Source organism: Capra hircus, chromosome 10 (genome assembly GCF_001704415.2).
Source record: "Capra hircus breed San Clemente chromosome 10, ASM170441v1, whole genome shotgun sequence".
In the NCBI taxonomy this organism is placed as follows: domain Eukaryota; kingdom Metazoa; phylum Chordata; class Mammalia; order Artiodactyla; family Bovidae; genus Capra; species Capra hircus.
Genome location: NC_030817.1, coordinates 2,948,652 through 2,970,465, shown reverse-complemented (window position 1 = coordinate 2,970,465; position 21,814 = coordinate 2,948,652). Strand labels below are relative to the sequence as shown.

Below are 21,814 nucleotides of genomic sequence, written 5' to 3'. Positions count from 1 at the left end.
TGTAGCATAGAAAATTCTATACTTAAGTGCTAGCCCTTCAGTAACAGGGCTTTCTCTCTGGCAACTTTTCCTTGTCTTTTTCTTTCCTTTTAAAATAAATTATTTAAAAATATATAATGACTGGATTGTTTTTCTTTAGGAAAATGGCAATGGCTCAAAGAAAAAGCAGTTTGCTGCTGAGGGAAAAGCGCTAAGCCTGCAGCGGGAAGACCTCGGCTCTAGCCGGGGGCGCCGCTCGCTGGCTGCCCCAAGCAGGCCAGGCAGCACTGTGATGGACAGTGAAGCCTGCACTCCAGCAACGGGGGACAGATACTGTACAAACACTGATTCGTCGTCTTAGACGTATGTTTCATCATCAAACACGCTTCTTGTCCTTAAGTCGCCATTCAGACGTAAATCTGACTTCAAAACGCATGCCAGTTAACAAAAATACAAACAAATAAGCCTTTGCAAAATACGGGTGAGAATTAAGGTTATTTTCTAGATAATCCACTCCAAACTCTGGAAGGAAGAGAAAGGACATCATTTGGAATATTTTCATTCTCGGTGGTATGGTTCTTGAGCTTCATTGGCTGACTTAAGAACAACATCTTGAGTCATTTTTCTCTGTTAATTATTCTAACCAATGAACAAATTTACATGATGAAAAAAGAAAACAGAAATGGCTAAAGAAAAATAACTCTACACTAAAAAAGTAGTGGCTTCCCAGGTGGTTCAGTGGTAAAGAGTCCGCCTGCTAAGGCCGGAGTCGCAGGTTAGAGCTCAGGTTTGACCCTTAGGTTGGGAAGATCCCCTATAACCCATTTCAGTATTTTTGCCTGGAAAAATCCCATGGACAGAGGAACCTGGGGGACTACAGTCCACAGGGTCTCAAAGAGTCAGGCACAACTGAGCAACTGCACACACACAACACACGTGTCCTGCGTCAGGACCCCCCGTGGTCTGGAGGCTGCCATCTCTGGTCCACTCCATTTCTGAGATGGCGGGAGGAGGAAGGAACTCAGTTGCACACAGGATGAGACTGAGAATGTCCGCACCGACGCGTCTAGTGCAGCGGCGAGGCGCACGGTCAGCATCCAGCAGAAAGCTACTGCTGCTGCCACAGGCAACAGTCACGCGTGAAAGACACAGGGGCCAGAGAAGCTGCTCTCCTTCGGCCACACAGGGAGCACTCACGGTCACCTAGCCCCGGATCCCCGCCTGGTCGCCCGTAACGCTGGAATCTGACGTCTGCTAAAAAGTCATTTGACATGGAAACTAATTTCTCAAGTCAAAGACTGAGCCGTCTAAATAACTATAACGTGACTGAGCACAGACAAGCTGTTTTTCGATTCACAGAGAAATGAGCTGCTGCCACCCAGCACAGAATTACTTGTATATTTTCTTAGCCTGCTCAGTTAAAACTTGTTCAAAATAACACAATTACAGTGTCCTATTCATAAATAAAAGCCCTGTACACCTTTTAGTGATTTCATTTGGATAGTCTAGATGAAGCGACACAAACCCTTGACAAGAGTTATTTCTACAACAAGCCGCTCCTTCTCATATAGGATCTGGGTCATGCATGTTTATTCTAGTGAAATTAACACCTTAAGATGATTCTGAGGAATTTAAATTGCCTTTGGATATCCTGTCAGTTCACTGAAAGATAAACCTAAGTGACATTTATGTATGAACAAACTGCTTAGAGAACCAAATAGAAAAATATTTGCTAAAGCAACATATTGTTTACAACAGTGATATGAGCAAAAGCTTTGTTAACAGAAAAGAAAAAGCCAAGTTCAGACAGGGTGTGTATTCTGACAAGAGTAAAGTAGACTGCTCAACAACTAGCTGCGGGGGTTGGTTAATGCGTGAAGGAAATATGAGTAACCCATCCCGTCAGGGGAGAACGGCCACACACCTACTGCCTGGGTGGGCACAAAGGCGCTGCCTGGTGGGAGAAAGATGAGGATCCACCGCCAGAGGCCGATGAAGGGAGCTACCGTTCACAATCTGCTCCCTTTCCTCCTTGAAAGGAGATTTTCTTTTTTTCTGTAACAGTAAGTTATCCAAGAGAGGAAATGAATACCCCAAATGTCCTTTCCTAAAATCTAAAGGCCATTCAAAACAGGCATTGGTTGGGGAACGGGGTAAGGAGTGATACTTCAGAGGCAAATTGTTTTCCTAAAAATATGAAGGTCTTGAATTTTTCACAAATGTTCACTACCACCACCTTCCCGCTGGAAAAACAAAGAGTAGGGAAGAAAGAGACCCTGTTTAGCCGAGAGAAGGGGAAAGACTGTCTCATCCAAGAGGCCTTGAGGCCCACCACCTGAGCTCATCGATGAATGGAAAGAGGGGTGGATCCTAGACTCACCTGAAATTGTGTGCAAGATTCTGCATTTTGATCAGATTCTACAAAGGGTCCATGACACTTAAGATTTTAAAACTCATTAAAAAAAAAACAACTTTACAAGTCAAAGTTCAAGCAGAAGCCTGACGCATACAAACTCGAATTGCGGCTCCTCTGCGTATTAGCTGTACGATTGCCCAGGTGAGCACTGCAAAGCACCCTATTTTTCAGAACTTCAGTTTCCTCCTTTTAAAATGGAAGAGAGAATGGCCAACTCACTGTGAGGATTAAATAAGAGATGCTAAGCTTCCAGCAACAACGTGCATCCACCCACAAGGAGGACGGCAGGAAGCTGCTAACAGCATCTAGTATCAAAGGAATGCGATCTGAAGCCATAAGCACCAAGGATAATGAAGAACGTAGAGGGCTCCCCTGGAACGCCATCAGTTCCCCTGCTTGCCATCTTGTTACCGACTCACAAACCTCTGTAAACCAGCAAATCCACTCTCGATTCCACATGGTCACGAGACCACACTGCGGGGACATACCGCTGGCGAGAGACATTCAAGGACATCGCCAGTGTCTCTCAGGTGAAAAATCCACCACTGGCAGAAGAATGGCTCAGGCCGTGAGCCCTGAAATTTACTAGAAATTCAGTAAAGGTTGAACACTCCGTTTCTTTGAGTAAACAGGTGTCCAAAATCTGTAATAACTTGTGTGATACGTTATTGTAAAGTGCATAGTATCTCCATGTTTGTATATAAAATCCCTCTACTTACTTATATGACTAGTTTTAATTATTTAGACCAAGTAAGAGAAGTAACAGAAAAATCTAAGAGTCAAGAAAAATCCTTGCTCATTTATAATCAAGTTTGGACTTTGGAAAGCTTTATTTAGATAGAGAGGCCAATCTAAGATTTAAATTTGCTTCAGATGGTCCAAAAGATCAAACTAAAATATTTACTGATCCTTGTCTATAAGTCAACCTTTCCTGTTTTATAACATACATACCTGAATGAGTAAAAGCTCAGCCCAAAGGCTAAAAAGTTTGCAGGTACTATACTCTTACCGCACACATATTTCAGCTATTTTTAGAGCCCAAATGAAAATAGCTAGTACAGGCGGAAATGCGCATGAAATTCTTGAGGCCTACTCAGATAACAGTCAAGATAAGGTCAGTGGATATTTGGAATACCTAAGATGCTAATTTAAAATAAAACACTCTGATGGCCAAGAACACTTTCTAAAGTAGTGCTTAAGAGCAATGGTTTGTATTAAATGCTTGATTCCTCTTTGATTCCAACAAATCCCGCAGCCAAAAAATGTCCCCATTTGCCAGAAAACAGTGTGAGAAGAATCGGTTTAAAGTTCAGCAAAGAAGCTGCCATTCCCCTGACAGAGCAAGCTCACCCCAGACAGCCTCTGAAACACAAGCTCTAAGTATTTCAGAAGAATCCCCAAATGAAAAAGAAAAAAGTCTAAAGAAAAGAGGTTCTCTGCTACCTCTGCTCAAAGTCTGTAAATGTTCAACTCTCTCCAGGAAGTAAAACCATACAGCAAATAAAGGCTGACTTGACTGAACTGTGGTCTTTGCTTATCAGTCTAAATTCAAAGCAAGAACCTTAACTTTTAAACTCGGGGACACTGATTCCGCAACCATGCACTGTAAGGTGGTGATGGTCCCGCCTGACTCTCTGTGAACTCACTGACTGCAGCCCGCCAAGCTCCTCTGTCCAGGGGATTTCCCAGGCAACAATTCTAGAATGGGCTGCCGTTCCCTTCTCCAGGGGATGTTTCCAACCCAGGGATCGAACCCGCCACCTCCTGCACTGCAGGTGGGTCCTCCACCGCTGAGCCACTGCGGAAGCCCACCCTAGGAGGCACAAGCACCACTTCAGACACCGGTGATGCAACAGTCCTACTATGACGGAGGTTACACACCAAGGAGTCAACACTTGGCACGTGTGGGGTGCATTTCAAATACAATTTTCTGAATATCTGTGATAAATCAGAACAAAGTAACCAAATATCAAACAATAATTTTAAAATGAGAGGCCACAGTGAGAACTTCTAAGTTTTGCTAGACTTTTCAACTTTTTCAATAAAATGCTTCAGAGGTAAACTTAGGGGTGCTTAGCAGCCATTTGAAAGCTGTTTATTTGGAAAAGTTATGTATGTATGCTATACACGCAGAAAATGGGATCCTTGTTCCCTCTACACAAAGCATTCACAAACAGCTGAAAGAAAACTGCCCTCTAAAACTTAAGTTATAAAACTAACACAATGTATCACAGCAGAAGCATGAAAACCTTATCTTCAAAAGCTTTCCAGGTTTGTGTTTTTTTTTCTATTTTGGCTGTGCCACAGGGCTTGCGGGATCCTAGCTCCCTGACCAGGATCCAACCCAGACCTGGCAGTGAGAGTCTTAACCACTGGACCACCGGGGAAGTCCCCAGAAGGCTTCCAGGATTTTTAAAATGTCCTGTTTTTCTAACTGGAGATCTAAAAACTTAAAAACTCCAACCAAATGCAAATTTAAGCTGAATAAGAACACTAAGATAAAGACAGACATGCTATAAAAGAAATTACATTTCCCCTGCTCTCTGCCGGGTGAGGACACAGTGAGATACCGGCAAGCCGCCAGCCAGAGGAGAGGAGGGCCCTCAGCAGAGCCTGACCACGGCGACAACCTGACCTTTGATCCCCAGCCTCCAGAATGGTGAGAGATCAGTCTCTGTGGTTTATGGGCCACACCATCTGTGACACTTCGTTAGGGCAGCCTGAGTGGACTAAGACATACGCCAAGGAGAACAGCTGGATCACATGAATGTGAGGTACCGCTGGGGGTTGGGGGGTGGGGGGTGGGGGGTGGGGGGTGGGAGGTAGAAACCAGTTCTGCTGGGTCCTCCGAAGCTCCATAACCTGCACACCAGGCACAGGCCCCCGGCACAGGGTGCCTAGTAAGTTTCGATGAATGTGTATCAATGAATGAAAACACACACAAAAAAACGATTAAAAGCCTATGGGGCAAGGGCAGTCTACTGAGCAAGAAGCTGCAGAAAGGGAGCTTCCCTGGTGGCTCGGCGATCGAGAACCCGCCCGCCGGTGCAGCAGACACGGGAAGATGCCTGATCCGGGAAGACTCCGCACACCGCAGAGCAGCTGAGCCGCGCGCCACAGCCCTCGGGCCTGAGCTCCCGATCCCGCCGGCCCGGAGCGCGGCTCCGCAGCAGGAGAAGCCACCCCAAGGTGGGGGGAGCCTGGACCAGCTGGAGGGGAGGCCCTACTCGCCGGAACTAGAGAGAAAAACAAACCCACACGCAGGAACGAAGACCTAGCACAGCCGAGATAATAAACGAATTTAAATTTTTAAGAAAATAAATTCTATTTTGCAATGAATTAATTAAAACCCAGGAGAGCACAATTAAAATGTGATTATCAAATGTAATATAAGATTTAAAAGATTCCTGAGAAAGACATGCCTTAGAGAAAAAATATAAACCTTAAGTAAAAGCTTCATTATTTTTTGTTTGTTTAAATCCTAGAGGTTAGTTTGAGAGCAAGAGGGAAGAAAGAGAAGTAAAGACCTACTTAAGCTCTGTTTGTGGGCAGTGACGCTGTACAAATTAATTACCCCTGGCATGAAGACAGAGGTTCCAACAGAACCGCTACATTACAGTGGTGTACTAAAATCCTGTTCAGGGAGGTAAGAAGTGCCATAACAGTGGCCACTCTATTTGTACTATCGATATAAGGACATTTTATTAAAAAACATGTATTCTCTTAGTAGACGGAAGAAGCAAAGATACTTATAAAAGAAAGAAAGGAGCTCATTTGAAGAGGTCAATGAGCATAGCGTGGAAATGGGAGTCAAACACCAGGGTTGGTGCTGAAGAGTCACACTTACCGAGAGTTTCCCAAATGCCAGGTGCTCTGCTGAGTTTTCTCGCTAAGATTGTACCCTCACAACCCCTGTCGAAGAGGCAACAGTATCATTCCCAGCTCACAGATGCAAAGCCACTGGGCTTGGGAATTAAGTAACTGCCACAACTGGTAGGTGGCAACACTGGGACCCAAACCCAGGTGTTTCCAACCCAGCTGGCAACATGTCTCAACTAGTCGCTGAGCAGGCTGGCCTATTCAAGAAGCCCACAGAGGCAGTGCCGGCCCAGGCGACCCAGACAGGACGCCGCGACTGTCCTGGAGGCACGGCCACTCCCCGTGGAAGATACACGTAAGGCTTTCCGGGCAACTTCCCTTCTCTGACTCCACGCTCACCAAGCAATGTCCGGTTTGCTCTGATTCCCAAACAGCCTGTCTACGGGGAGATCCTGGCCTAGCCAGAGGGCAAACACACTCAGAGCCCTCATCATAATTTACGATGAGATACCGGAATTCTGTATCTCTTCGTACATGACTACACTTGCATCCTGGTTTTACAAATTTCCAATGAGCTGGGGTAACACAGGGCTTACTCTCTGAAACAGGTCTTTAGGTCTGACCATCTCACTCTAGACTTTAACATTCTTTCAGACACACTGCCTCGTGGGCGACACACTCTTGTCTCACCACCCCCATCAAACCTCGGTAACACACACTTACACAATTAGAAAGTTTCTCTAATTTAAATTCTGTAAAGACTTTGACAGCCTATCTTGAAACAGCTATGAAACTCAATGACATGCAAGGAGTTTCAGCAGCTCTGAGAGGCTGCTGCTACCACGAACAGCAATGTTTTCCTGCAGCAACCCCCCCGCACCCCCATTTTAAAAAGCCACTTTTCACAGCTCAAATACAGTGGGTTCAGAAAAAAGTTGACAATGCATGTTAACTATATTGGATATAAATATACTAACCTTTCAGTTTTTAGTTCCTTAACGTACTATCAAATATCTCACTTGGTCAAAAAAAACTATAAAGACTGACAAGTCATGTCCAGCTCTTTGCGACCCCATGGAATAGTCCATGGAATTCTCCAGGCCAGAATACTGGAATGGGTAGCCATTCCCTTCTCCCGGGGATGTTCCCAACCCAGGGAACAAACTCAGGTCTCCCACACTGCAGGTGGATTCTTTACCAGCTGAGCCACCAGGGAAACCCAAGGATACTGGAGTGGGTAGCCTGTCCCTTCTCCAGCGGATAGTCCTGACCCAGGAATCGAACCGGGTCTCCTACATTGCAGGTGGATTCACAATAGAAGTGAAATGATATTCAACTTTCAAAGAAAGTAAAGATTTATGCTATCAGCTTAAATTTGGGCAGTAGCAAAATCTTATTGGCCAAATCTACATGCTGTGATTCTGAGCTTTCTTGACAGGAGACTAATGCAAGATAGCAAGCCACTATCTCTTGACTGAATCTCATGAGCGATGTATGGACGCAAAGCAAGAACAGCCGCTGCCCTGACTTAGATGATTTCTAAACAGTCATTGGGTAGGACTAGGCCTGGGCCTAAGCCACCTGTTTATATCCTACAGAGCAGAGCTTCTGAAGCTTTGAAAAGTTTGCTATACAAACTAACTTTCTGACCATGACTGTACTAAAATGTTGGAAATGGTGGGACAGCCTGTCCGGGGGCAAGACATTTTCTAGGGGTCACACCTGTTCCCACCTAGAGCACTCTTCCTTTCTGTTAAAAAATCACTCTCATCATATACCCACAGCTGGATGAAGCTGCTCGTTTCTGAGTCTGATCATCGCACACAAGGGATGGCAACTTCTCTGGGCTTCTTGACTAACAAAGAAGCAAAACAATGCCTGTGGGTTCAGCTCAACCTGTGCTTATAAAGGACTTTTCACGTCTTAACATATTAACCATCGTTAATTTATTGTAACTAATAAATGAACCACAGTTCTTCAACAAATTGACTCTAGTGGTTATAGGCAGACCAGGTACATGAGGAAGAAATCACAGGAAAAAAAAAATAGGAAAAAAGGAAAAACGGGTGAAGGGAACAAAAGAGAGGGGACTAAATCAACGCAAGCAGGCAGGACCAGTCACTGAGGCGGCTCTTCTGGCTCACTTTCCCCGTCTTGGGCCGCTGCACCTCCTTTCCTTCTAACGTTCCTCCCACCCGGACTCCGGACGCGGCACGCTCTGCCTGCTTGGCGTCTCCAACTGGCACCTGAAGCTCAGCACGTCGGAGGTGAGCGGCCCACACACCTCCGCCAACTCCCCTCCAGCCTGCTCTTCCTTCTGTTTCTTCCCTCGGGGGCAGTCCGCACCATTTACCAGAAACCTTAGGATCCACCTGGACCCTGGCCAGTCCCTCCGAATCACCTGACAGGTAGATCCCCAAGATCTCCAGGCTCAGCTCACTCCTCCTCAGCCCCACCCAGATCCGAGTGACTGCTATCTGCACCACAGCCACTCTTCTCTAATCATTTTCTCCAGAGGCGGCATGGCTTTGTAAAAACAATCACACCACCTGCACGTTTAAAAACTCTTCACCGGGACTTCCCTAGCAGTCCAGGGGTGAAGACTCTATGCCTCTACTGCAGGGGGGCACGGGTTTGACTCCTGGTCTGGGAACTAAGATCCTGCATGCCTCGCAGTGTGGCCAAAATAGAAAAAACAATTTTTTAAAATAAAGTTAAAAAATAAAAACTCTTCACTAACTTCCTAATCTGCAGGACAAGCCCCAAACCAGAAGAACCCCGCACTGGGTGGGCCCTGGCCTGCAGCCCTGCCTCTCCCTCCCCAGGTACCAGGGAGATTACCTGCCTTGTCTCTCTGGCCATGTGGGGCCAGTCTTTTCCAGCCCCTGACTGACCACCCCGCCCCATCCTTCGGGTCCCAGCTCAGACATCACTCGCCCCAGGAAGCCTTCCCTCGGCTGCCTCTCCCTAATGTCTACAGCGCCTCCTGCTTCCCTCATCATCGCGTGCCTTGTGTCTATTTCTTATCGGTGTCAACGCCAGGCTGAGCTCCGGGTACCTATATGTGCCGTTCAGTCGCTCAGTCGTGTCCGACTCTTTGTGACCCCATGGACTGCAGCAAGGCAGGCTTCCCTGTCCTTCAACACCTCCCAGAGTTTGCTCAGACTCATGTCCACTGGGCTTCCCTAGTGGTTCAGCTGGTAAAGAATCGGCCTGCAAGGCAGGAGACCTGGGTTCGATCCCTGGGTTGGGAAGATCCCCTGGAGAAGGGAACGCTACCCACTCTGGCATTTTGGCTTGGAGAATTCCATGGACAGAGGAGCCTGGAGGGCTACAGTCCATGGGGTCACAAAGAGTTAGACATGACTGAGCGACTTTCCCCTCCCTTTTGTGTCCATCGAGTCAGTGATGCCATCCAACCGCCTCATCCTCTGTTGTCCCCTTCTTCTGCCCTCCATCTTTCCCAGCATCAGGGTCTTTTTCAATGTACTTGGCCCTTAATATGTCTTTAATACTGACTGATGCAATGATGGGATGCTCAGCAGGGGCACAGCTTATCTATTCTTGACTTTTCATAAACTATAAATCAGCAGGATTTCCCAGTCAAGACTACAACATAGGCATTTAAGTGAAATAACTAGCTTTTCCATCTCTCTCTTACCCCAGAAGCAGGCAGCCAAAGACCAAAGAGGCCTGGGTTTAATTAGAGCCCTCTTCTTCACAGGCCTTACACAGCATTTTAAATGCAGGACATTATGCGGGTCCTTGAGGACGCCACAACTTCCTTCAGACTGGGTTAGGGCTTTTCCAGGAAAATCCTATGATTACTGTAACAGACTATAGTTATCGGAGCTATGGCTTTACGTGCACATTAAATCACACAGTCATTCCGAGCGTTAGGCATCACTGTCACCCTGTGGTTCAGATGAGGGAACCAGAGCTCAGACAGGTCACATTCCTCACCTAAGGTTAAACAACTAAATTGATGCAGAAACCAGAATTCAAACCAAAACATGTCTCTCAAAATTGGGCTTGACCTGTGGAAAACAAAGGGCTTCCCTTGGTGGCTCAGATGGTAAAGAACCTGTCTGCCAATGCAGGAGACATAAGAGACTCGGGCTCGATCCCGGGGTTGGGAAGATCCCCTAGAGGAGGGCATGGCAACCCACTCCAGTCTTCTTGCCTGGAGAATCTCATGGACAGAGGAACCTAGCTGGCTATAGTCCAAAAGGTCGCGGTCACAAAGAGTTGGACACTACTGAAGTGACTAAGCACGCAGGCACACACGAGCAAGAGAGTCACTGAATGCTGAACAAATGAATAAAGTCAGTAAACTCTACTAAATCAGGATGACCCATGTGGGATCAATACTAGAAGGTAAAAAGAAAAAAAATGCTAGAAGGTCAGAACTACTTGGACACTCCAAAATGCATTCCTTTTTTCTTTTTTTTTTTTTTAAGTAGCTTAAAACAACTATTTTATCTTGCTCACAGTTCTGCGGGTCAAGAATCTGGGCAGGACTTGCCTAGGTGTCTGCTGGATATCTGGGGGCTGAAAGGACCCATTTTGAAGATAGCTTCTTCACGCACATGCCAACATGCATTGCTGTTTCATTTTGGTTTACACTTTGGGAGAACATATAAACATTTTCAAAACTCAGGCATAGTGGGGATATCCCTGGTGGTCCAGTGGCTAAGACTCCATGCTCACAACCCAGGGGTCTGGAGTTCCATCCCTAGTCAGGGAACTACATCCCACACATGGCAGCTAAAAGATCGTGCATGCCGCAACCAGGACCTGCTGCTGCTGCTGCTGTTAAGTCGCCTCAGTCATGTCCGACTCTGTGCGACCCCATAGACGGCAGCCCACCAGGCTCCCCCGTCCCTGGGATTCTCCAGGCAGCAACACTGGAGTGGTTTGCCACTTCCCTCTCCAATGCATGAAAGTGAAAGTGAAGTCGCTCAGTCATGTCGACTCTTAGCGACCCCTTGGACTGCAGCCCACCAGGCTCCTCGGCCCATGGGATTTTCCAGGCAAGAGTACTGGAGTGGGGTGCCATTGCCTTCTCCGCAACTAGGACCTGGCACAGCCAAATACATAAATAAATGTGTAAGGAAAAAAAAACAAACCTAATCTCAGTTCAGTTCAGTCGCTCAGTCGTGTCTGACCCTTTGCGACCCCATGAACCACAGCACGCCAGGCCTCCCTGTCCATCACCAACTCCCGGAGCTACTCAAACTCACGTCCATTGAGTTGGTGATGCCATCCACTCTTTCCAGTTCTTTTAAGGGGCACCCCCAAGAAAAGTCCTCTTTGCTCTGTTTCATTCCTTCCTCGCAAGGAGAGGGGCTCACAGGCTCAACTCAGGTTATCCTAGCGCCTGGGTGGCCAACCACTTCAGTGGTGTCTGACTCTTTCCCACCCATGGACTGTAGCCCTCCAGCCTCCTCTCTCCATGAGATTCTTCAGGCAAGAACACTGGAGTGGGTTGCCATGCCCTCCTCCAGGGGATCTTTCCCACCCAACGCTGGAACCTGGGTCTCCTGCATTGCAGGCAGATTCTTTACCAACTGAGGCAGCAGGGAAGCCCCAGATTATCCTGGCCAGGGAGGTACTTTGAGAAGACACAGCCAGCGTGCATTTATAGTAGCTTGGAAGGAAGGAGCAAAATTCGGCCAGAGAAGCCTGCAGTTTTATTTTTCTTTAGGGGGGTGGGGGGTGGCTTACCTCCCGCAGCTCCAGTCTTTGGGCCACAGCCTCCAGGCTCTCCTGGCCAGTGCTCTCCACGGACAGCGTGAACTCGACAAACTCATTGTTGAGCAGCTGGATCCGGGCAACCAGGCAGCTCTTGCTGGATACGGTGTAGCGCCGCGTGCGTTTCAGTTTCAATCCAAACGGCAGTGGCATCTTCCTCTCCCTTCAAGAGCTGGAGGGGTAAAAAGCGAACAGCACCGCCAGCAGTCCAGGGGTGGTGATGGCCAGAGAAAGCGATCCCGTCCCGACACGAGGAGCACCGTGGAGTCTGCGACTGCTCACCCGGCAGCTGCTGCCATCAAAAAGCAACCGAGTCTCCAAAGACCAGGTGATGGGAGCTCCCACGCCAGTGCTGGGGAGAGAGGGACGCTGGTTACAGGGGCGGCAGCAACTCCGGCTTTGTTTTTAAAAATAAAAATCAATAAAAGCTGTATCTAAGGAATAAGCTTTATCTTCCCTCTGGAAAAAAAGAAGGCCTTAGCAGGATCTGGGAGGGGCTAGAGAAGTTTCACAGCAGAGGTGTGTTAGGCCCCGGGTCAGACTCCACCCCTCATTCAATTGTGCAAATAGTGGCCACCACGTGTGGACGAGGGCTGGCACTATAGCCCCAAATTTAGTAGCGAGAATCAGTGGTCCTCTTCCTAAAGTTTTGGGTTTTTTTTCATAGTTAACCCTTTTCGGCTCCCCGATGCTCCAACTGTATCTTTAGCCCTTAGGGGAGTTCACTGTCAAAAAAAAAAAAAAAACCTCCAAAAGAGCTACGTTCAAGTCCCAATTGGGCAAATTAATGCCGAACCCGACTGGAATCATCCCGTCACATGTGGCAGCTGTGAGGTTCAAATGAGGTGAACACTTAACAGGCATTTGCAGAACTTCCCGGTTTACAGATATTTACGTCACCATTTCGATTTATTTATAAACAAACTGTAGAAGACTCTACACGCGCCGTTGACCGGATTACCACGCAGAAGCCTGTCAGCTCTGAAAAGCCTGGCCCGCGCCCGTCTCCGGGTGGGGACGCCTAGAGGCGGTGAGCCTTGCCCGAGGCGGCGCCACAGCCCTGAGGAGGAGCTGGACGAGGTTTCGAACTCCATCCCGAGATAAAGACGCGAGCACGGCGCTCAACGAGCCCGTGCGGCCAACAGCGCCGAGGGCTCCGACTCCGCGCTCCCGGAAGAGCGGGCGGCGTTGCCCGGGCAACCGGCGGCCTCGGCGGCGCCGGAACCCTCCGCCTGCCGCCGCGTTTCCGAACGGACGCTCCCGGAGGGAGGACAGGCTCGGGCTGACGCCGCAGGGAAAGCTTAAAGGACCCGCCTAGCGCCCCTGCAGACAAGCGTGCGGTCTGAGCATGGTCCCTTTTCCTCAGAACTGCCTCCCCCACACCCTAAACACGTGACGTAAAACTTTTTACAGCACGCCAGTTGGTGCGTTAATCCCTGGGCGGAAGCAAAACGGCCTTGAGCGGCAGCTTGGAACTTTGACACTGACAGGATTTTTTTTTTAATACCCCCCCCGCGCCCCGCCTTCAACAAATCGACAAAATCGCAGATATCGGCAGAATCCCGGGACGGCCCCCGCCCTCCGTCGTCTTCTGAACCGAGGCTGCCTCCGAGGACGCAGCCTTGGGCTCGGTCGCAGCTGGTTACCCGGCGCCGGGGCCGGGAACCGCCGCGCGGAGGGGCAGCGCCAGCCCCCCGCGGACACGGAAGCCGGTCCTCGGGAGAAGCGGCGCTCTCTCAGCCTCACAGGGCGGCGGGCTGAGCTGGGGGCCGACCCCAGACGCGCCCTCCGCGGTCTCGCCTCCCCCACGGCGCCTCAGCCGCGGAGGTGATGGGCGCGCAGGGCTGGGCCGGGGTGGGGGCGGGGGTGAGGAGAACCAGCGTTTAGCTCTACTAGGCTTTGGCAGACCTCACACTTCATAATCCCGTCTCACCGAAGTGGACTGCGTCTCTGAGGACAGGCCGTGGAGAGGGCCTTTAGGCGTGTGTGCTGGGTCGCTGCAGTCCTGTTGGCCCCTGCGACCCCAGGCACTGTAGCCCACCAGGCTCCTCTGTCCAAGGAATGCTCCGGGCAAGAATACTGGAGTGGGCTGCCATTCCTTCTCCAGGGCAATCTTCCCGACCCAGGGATCGACCCCGTCTCTTAGGTCTGCCTGCTTTAGTCAGGGGTTCTTTACCTCTAGCGCCACCGGGGAAGCCCCCCAGTGGGCCTTGTGGAGACGTCTAGTGAAAGTCTCTCAGTCGTGTCCGACTCTTTGCGACCCCATGGACTGTACATGGATCCTCCAGGCCACAGTACTGGAGTGGGTGGCCGTTTCCTTCTCCCAGGGACTGAACGCAGGTCTCCCGCACTGCAGGCGGATTCTTTACCAGCTGAGCCACCAGGGAAGGCCTGCTGCTGCTGCTGCCAAGTCGCTTCACTCGTGTCCGACTCTGTGCGACCCCGTCCCTGGGATTCTCCAGGCAAGAACACTGGAGTGGGCTGCCATTTCCTTCTCCAATGCAGAAAAGTGAAAGTGAAGTCGCTCAGTCGTATCCGACTCTTCGCGACCCCATGGACTGCAGCCCACCAGGCTCCTCCGTCCATTGGATTTTCCAGGCAAGAGTCCTGGAGTGGGGTGCCATTGCCTTCTCCGAGGGAAGCCCTACAGAAAGTCTAAAAGGAATCAATTCCTAAGCCGTCCTTGCTCTTAAGTAGATTACAAGCAAGCTATAATTACATACATGGCTGTATCTCTAATAAGGACCCAACCACGACTTTCTGCTTTTGTTGTCTGGGTTTGGGTTTTGTTTGTTTGAGCTCTGGTTATCCACAGAGAGCCAGAAAAATAAAAGTTAAAAACAGGAAATAGAGGGAAAAGGCCAGAAGAAAAAAGAAAACTAGAAGTGCATAAGCCACTGTGTTAACAGCATTTGCTGCATACCTCTGGAAGGTAAAAGCACCTTACTAAAGAAGGGAATAGAAAATAGACATTATGAAAAGACATGGGCTCTACCTGCAGTTCTCAGTGCTCTTGTGTGTGTCAGGGTATAAACCAAATAGCTCGTAGAGACAAAATTAAAAATTAAAAAAAAAATGAGAACTTGAAATAATAAGCTTTCAACTAGAAAAGTGCCTATGAGCCATGCATGAGTACATTTTAAAAGATTATAGATACCCTTATAGATAGATATGCTAAATACCCTACCAAGAGATAAGGTAATGAATTTAAATTTTACATACAAATTATGGTAACTGGAAACAACAGTTAAGTTGTACAGAGGAAAGATGAAAATCTGTATTAGGGATGTTCAAACACGGTATTCTCTTCACTGCAAATATGAATTACGCCCTGAAGGCAGTAGATATCACATTATATAACTTAATTATCGACTTAAGCTCTGATGAAGCAGAGTAAAGCTTCGCTGTCCCTGAGTTTGAAATGTTTTACTGCATCAAGGATATAGACAAGCCAACGTTTTCTCTTTTTTATTTTGGTAGATGTTATAAAAAGTAATTGAAAAAGTTGAAGGGTATGTGTGTGTGAAACAATTTCCACAATTTTCAGCTATGTACAGTATTTGCTACCAAATATTGCCATAAAGTTATGAATGTTTGAGTAGAGTAGAAATTGATGCTTTGGGGGGGTGTCTGTTTCAGGTGTAAAATACTATGAAATAATTTGAAAGGTAGCTGGGTCTGGAAGTCTTAACTGATTACTAAACAGACATTCATAATTAGCTTTTGCAGGAAAATATACTAAGATATTTTGTTTCTCTACAAAATCACTTTATTTTGAAATTTAAAAAATAGGTATATATTAATTATGTTCAAGTATCATTTTAATGTTTTTACATCCCCTCTCAGAAGCTTCTCAAATACACTTTTAAAGTCTGAATCCTGTAGTTTTCCGCTTTGTTGCTACAGTCCTCATTACGTGTAATTTTATTAATGATGCTTTCAAATAAATCTCTAAAATTGTATTCTTAGAATAATGAATAGATATATAGCATTAAATCCAACGCATATTTGTCGTGAACACATTTATGCGTAGAACTCGAGAATAAAATGTGCTGGAAACAACAGACAACTACTTTCAGAATAAAATTTCTATCATATCCCAAAGTTAGAAAAAAAAAAAAATCTATCAGCAACCCTTAGGCATACAGCGGTTGTCACCTGGCGCACACGGAGTATTCTGAACGCGTTTGCGAGCATACGCTATTATAAGGCTTTCTCAGCACAAAAGAAAATAAGACGGGCATGCCAAAAGCGGCCAGTCTAATCAGGATTTGCAGAAATCACAAGTCGGAATTTGCAGACCCAAGAATTCTTTTTTCCAGAGTAAACACTCTTTACTCCAAAACCAAAACAAGCCATCACCACGAAACAGTCCTTCGTTCCTCTCCTCGCCAAAGTTATCTGGCAAATCTCGCACTTAATATTCCGAGAGGCACAAACATGCCTAAGACTTTTAAAGCCCAGATGCAGAATTAAGCCGCTCACAATCAACCGAGGAGCTCCGAATACAAGTTCAAGACCCCTCTGCAAATGCCTCAAGTGGAAGAGAGCCTGGAAGAGTTTTCTCTTTGTTACGCTCGTCCCTGCCTCGGGTCTGGGCAGCCGGGACGCGTCCTCCCCGGACTCGGGGGTGTTGGCTGGCGGACACAGCCCCGCGCTCAGCCCCCGCCGCCCCCCGCCGGCGCCCCGCGCCCCGCGGGTCGGGGCCCCGCGCCCTCACCTGCTCCCGCCGCCGCATCCTCGGGGCCGCGCGCCCCGCTCAGCGGCCCGCCCCGCGGGGCCCCGCCGCGCTGCCGCCGCAGCCGCACCCGCACTCCAGCCCCCGCCGCAGCGCGCTCACGGGGCCCGCGCGCCTCGCTTCCTGTCGCCCCGGCCCCGGCCCGCCGCGCATTCCCCCGCGCCGGGGGCGGAGGCCCGCAGCTGGGGCCGGCGGCGCCGCACGCAGAGGCCCGGCGCGGGCCGGGCAGCCGGAGGACGCGCGGCCGGAGCAGCGGGGCGGCCGGGCCCGGGCGTCCCTCCCCCGGGCCGGGCGGGCGGGCGGATCCGGAGCGGCGGCGGCGGCCCGTGACCTCAGAGGGCTGGAATGCGGGCGGGGGAGGCGCGGACAGCTGCGCCCGGCCGCCGGGGAGGGGGCGCGCCGCTGCTTGTTTGAATCATATGACCGCTTATTTTAAGAGTTTCCAAATAAAGCGAGGCCTTAACAGAAATGAGAGGAGGGGGTAACATTTCGGTGCCAGGTAAAGGGTGTTATTCCCGCGTTACTAGGTGATCGGTAAAAGGGTACCATTGCCGGAGTTGTTCGTTTACTCGTCTACATGTCTGAAAACAGTTCAGATAGTCTCTTTCTTCGTTGCTTTCGTCTAAGGGCATACTCCATAAAAAAAGGATTGATAACAGGGTGGGAAGGACTGGTATACAGGGTGGCAAAGTCCCCTTCCCCTAAAAAAGATTGTGTGTGAAAGTCGCTCAGTCGTGTCCAACTCCTTGCGACCCCATGTTCTGTAGCCCACCAGGCTCCTCTGTCCATGGGGTTCTCCAGGCAAGAATAGCGGAGTGGCTGCCATGCCTTTCTCCAGGGGGTCTTCCCAACCCAGGGATTACGCCCCGGTTTCCCGCACTGCAGGCAGATTCTTTACAGTCTGAGCCACCAGGGAAGCCTCCAAAAAGACTGATGTGCCTCAAATAACCTTTAGGTCTTCAGCAGAGCTGTATGTTCATGCAGTCCAAAGTGGCGCTTTAAGGATCGGGGAACTCCAGAGTCCAGTTGTCTGGGTTCGAATCTCAGCTGCCAAGCTAACTAGCTGGAGGACCTTTTGCAAATTTCTTAACCTTTCTGTGCCTGCTCATGTCCTGTGAAATAATGAAAATAATCGCTATCCAGCAACTTGTGTAAAACATACATGAAGGGCTTCATTCTGACCCCTAAGAGCAACTTTTATTATTATATGGTACTATTACACTACGGCACCATCATTATCATTATTGCAGGTCTACACTTAAGCCAAGGAATAAAACTGTGGTCCTAGTAACCTTAACAATAGGTGTTTTGCTCTTACTTGGCCAGTGGTTTGAGTGACTGGAGCAGAGAAACTTCTGTTATGTAAACTTAATGTAAATTACTTTTAAAATAGCTTTGTTTCTGGAAAGCTTTGTCTTCCTTCCGGCCTGTGGACTTTTTTTCTAGTTGCAGCAGCCATCTGCAAAGCAGGGGTGTGGGATCCCACAGCCAGGGATCTAACCCTGATGCACAGATTCGTAACCACTGGACCACCAGGGAAGCCCCTGGAAAGCTTTCTTATATTAAATTTAGTTTAGATCTCATTTCTTCAACAGTTAACAGACACTTATTGAGTACTTACTCATGGTCCCTGCTCTCAAAGGACTTCTGGTTTAGTGGGTGATAAACCTGGACACCACACACGGGACTAACAAGGCCTAAGAGGAAAGCTTCATCCTGGAAGTAGGAGTGCTATGGGAGAACAAACCCCAGGCAAGACTCAGGTTGAGTAATGGAGCTCAAAGCAAATAAGATTACACGTTTCCAACTGGGAAAAAAATCGATTCTGCTTTATAACTGAATTTCAGCTGGACGCCATGAGGGGGTCAATGTGCGTGCAAGGAAAGAAAAGAGAAAATGAGTTGCTTTCTGGTCTCATAAACTAGAAAGACTGACATTATGTGTGAGTGTTCTCTCTCGCCATCCCCAGCCTATCCTCAAGACCTGCTTGCTACTTCCTCCCTTGAAATGTCTCAGGAATGCTTTCTTTCCTCTTTGTTCCTGAATGCCACCTCCCCCGCCATCATTCTAGTCCAAACCTTCACCCCTCACCATTTTACATCTAGATTATTGCAACGAGGGTGGTCTCCATGCCTCTGGTTTCTGCTCTCTCTTCTTTCCATTGTTAATGCTAGGCTGACCTCTCCTTGGGGTTTATCACTCCCAGTGGACCCTCACAGCTAAGCTCCTCTGCTTGACCTTGGGCCTTAATAAACCACCCTCAGCTTCTTTGACCATCCACATTTCTCTCCTCTCCCCTAAGGCCCCCTGATGAGCCGTGTCTCCTGGCTCAGAGTACCTCCTGCCCGCCTTCCACTTGTCTAAGCCTTCCGTTGCTCTCCATGCCTCAACCTCAATTCAAGGCTCGGCTTCCAAGACAACTTGCTCATCACTCCATTCCACAGTGATCCCCACACTCGGCAAGAACGCTAAAACTCGGCTCATGCGGGCTTCTTTCATGTCTCCTAGAATTCCTAGGACACTATTGGGCAGAGAGTAGGCACTAAATAAAAACTTGTTAATTGAATCGGGAAGAAAATAAAAGAATTTTAAAAATAGAAAATGATGGTAAAACCCAAGCGATGTTAGACACAGCTGAACTTCCTCCCTCACAGTGCACAAGTGCCGCTTGCTGACCAAGTGCTTAAGCTCTGTTTTCCCACAACCACGTTAATTGACAGTAATGGCCCCATGACACGGCAAGCCGCTGGAACAATGCCTTCAACATCAGGGGCATGAAATGATTACCTGGCTTATGTTTGCATGGAAGGAAGTGAAGTAATTTACATGGTTCAACCCCTCAAAAGTCTCCTTCCTACCCTGCCTGTTCTTCTCCTGGGGGTGACTGGTATTACCATAATCCTATGTATCCCTCTAGAGATAGTCTGTGGATAAATAAGCAATTATATATATCTGTATCTTCACCTCCTCTTGTTACCCAGAGTAGCATATTATACATTCTTCTTCCTGTAAAGGTAATTCCTATTAAAGTAAAATTTTTTAAATTCCTACAGTGAAAAGATGTTCAATAATACGGAAAGAAACTGTGGTTTTGGTGGTGCATTGACTGATACTTTTTTAGAAGTAAAGAAATTAATCTGCTTTGGGACTTCCCTGGCCTTCCAGTGGTTAGGATTCCACGCTTCCACTGCAGCGAGCACAGGTTCAGTCTCTGCTTGGAGAACTAAAATCCCCCATGCCACGGAGCACAGCTAAGATAAAATAAAAGTGAATTTTAAATAAATAGATGTTGGACAGCAAGGAGATCCAACCAGTCCATCCAAAAGGAAATCAGTTCTGAATATTCATTGGAAGGACTGATGCTGAAGCTGAAACTCCAGTACTTTGGCCACCTGATAGGGAGAACTGACTCATTGGAAAAGACCCTGATGCTGGGAAAGATTGAGGGCAGGAGGAGAAGGGAACGACAGAAGATGAGATGGTTGGATGGCATCACTGACTCGATGGACATGAGTTTGGGTAAACTCTGGGAGTTGGTAATGGACAGGGAGGCCTGGTGTGCTGCAGTCCCTGGGTCGAAAAGAGTTGGACGCGACTGAATTGAACTGAACTGAACTGATGGGTACCAAAATACAAAAATATTTAAAAATAGGGAATTAAATGTTTAATTATAATCTGCCTTGATAGCTTAGTGGGTACTGACTATCCCTCACTATATGAATTACCATCCTCAGAAAACAATTTAAAAGGAAAAAAATTACCATCCTTTGCAAGAATCTAACTTGAAAGAATGCTCCATTCCCATAGAGATGATGGTGCCTGGGAGGAGGAGTGGAAGTCAGAGCTACAAAGGTGAAATCTTCAGTCTCCAGATCTTGACTGTGTGCTCTCTGTACCACACTCAACACCACCCCAGGGGCAACACCTTTTCCACTGCAAAAGAATGAGAATTTAGGGACTTATCTGGTTAAATAGCTAAGACTCTGTTCTCCCAATGCAGGGGCCCTGGGTTTGACCAAAGTTCCCCTGGTCAGGGAACTAGATCCCACATGCTGCAACTAAGATCCAGTGCAGCCAAATAAATAAATATTTTTAAAAATGAAAATCTAGGGGCTAGATACCCCTGGAATCAGAGAAATGATGATGCTGGCAATATATCTGTTCAACTGAACAAGACATTGAAGACAAATATGTCAATATCAATAGCAAAAACAAGTGTTGTGACTGGAGTTCCCTACACTTAAGGACTTTTGATCCAAGGGTGGACATGCCACATAATATTTACTAATGAAAACACTTGTTCATTCAAACCGCTTTTCTTAGAATCCAGATGCTGCAAGAGAAAGACAAATGAGATGCATGGCTCAGTTCCCAAAGACTCGCGGCATGAGGAGCACTCAGTTCAGTTGCTCAGTCATGTCTGACTCTTTGCGACCCCATGGCCTGCAGCACGCCAGGCCTTCCTGTCCATCACCAACTCCTGGAGTTTACTCAAACTCATGTCCATAGAGTTGGTGATGCCATCCAACCATCTCATCCTCTGTTATCCCCTTCTCCTGCCTTCCATCTTTCCCAGAATCAGGGTCTTTTCCAATGACTCAGTTCTTTGCATCAAGTGGCCAAAGTGAGGAACAGGGGAATAATTCTAGTAGGCAGGTATACTTAATAGGTAGATATACTTAATAGGTAGATATTTAAAGTCAGGGGTCCCCAACCTCTGGAATCTAATGCCTGATGATCTGAGGTGCAGCTGAAGGAATACTAATTGAAATTAAGTGCACAGTAAATGTGCTGTGCTTGAATCATCTCAGTACCATCCCCGCCCCTTCCACCCCTCCACCGCCCCAGGCTGTGGGAAAATTGTCTTCCATGAAAGCGGTCCCTGGTGCCAAAGAGTTTGGGGACCACTGTTCTAAGTGGAGTGGGAATATCTGGTTTATCGCTATGATCAGCTTCCGGCTGAGTCTGGAAGGACAAATGTAAGTTCACTAGGCTTCCCCAGTGGTTCACATGATAAAGAATCTGCCTGCAATGCAGGAGACTCATGTTCAATCCCTGGGTTGGGGAAGATCCCCTGGAGAAGGGAATGGCCACCCACTCCAGTATTC

At 48.0% G+C, this 21,814-nt stretch overlaps 1 protein-coding gene across 2 annotated transcripts in view; it reads right to left on the bottom strand.

Moving 5' to 3' along the window:
• PTPN21 (protein tyrosine phosphatase, non-receptor type 21) overlaps window positions 1–16,750 on the bottom strand; it is a 74,462-nt gene extending 57,712 nt beyond the window's left edge. Inside the window, exons 1-2 of one of the 2 annotated variants that reach the window (XM_018053881.1) lie at window positions 16,689–16,750; window positions 11,942–12,320 (exon numbers count right to left, since the gene is read on the bottom strand). In XM_018053881.1, coding sequence (XP_017909370.1) covers window positions 11,942–12,121 — 180 coding nt within the window. In that variant the 5' untranslated portion in view covers window positions 12,122–12,320; window positions 16,689–16,750. Of the gene's footprint in view, window positions 1–11,941; window positions 12,321–14,144; window positions 14,255–16,688 lie in introns of those variants that run through there. The other variant, XM_018053882.1, reaches the window with a different exon arrangement.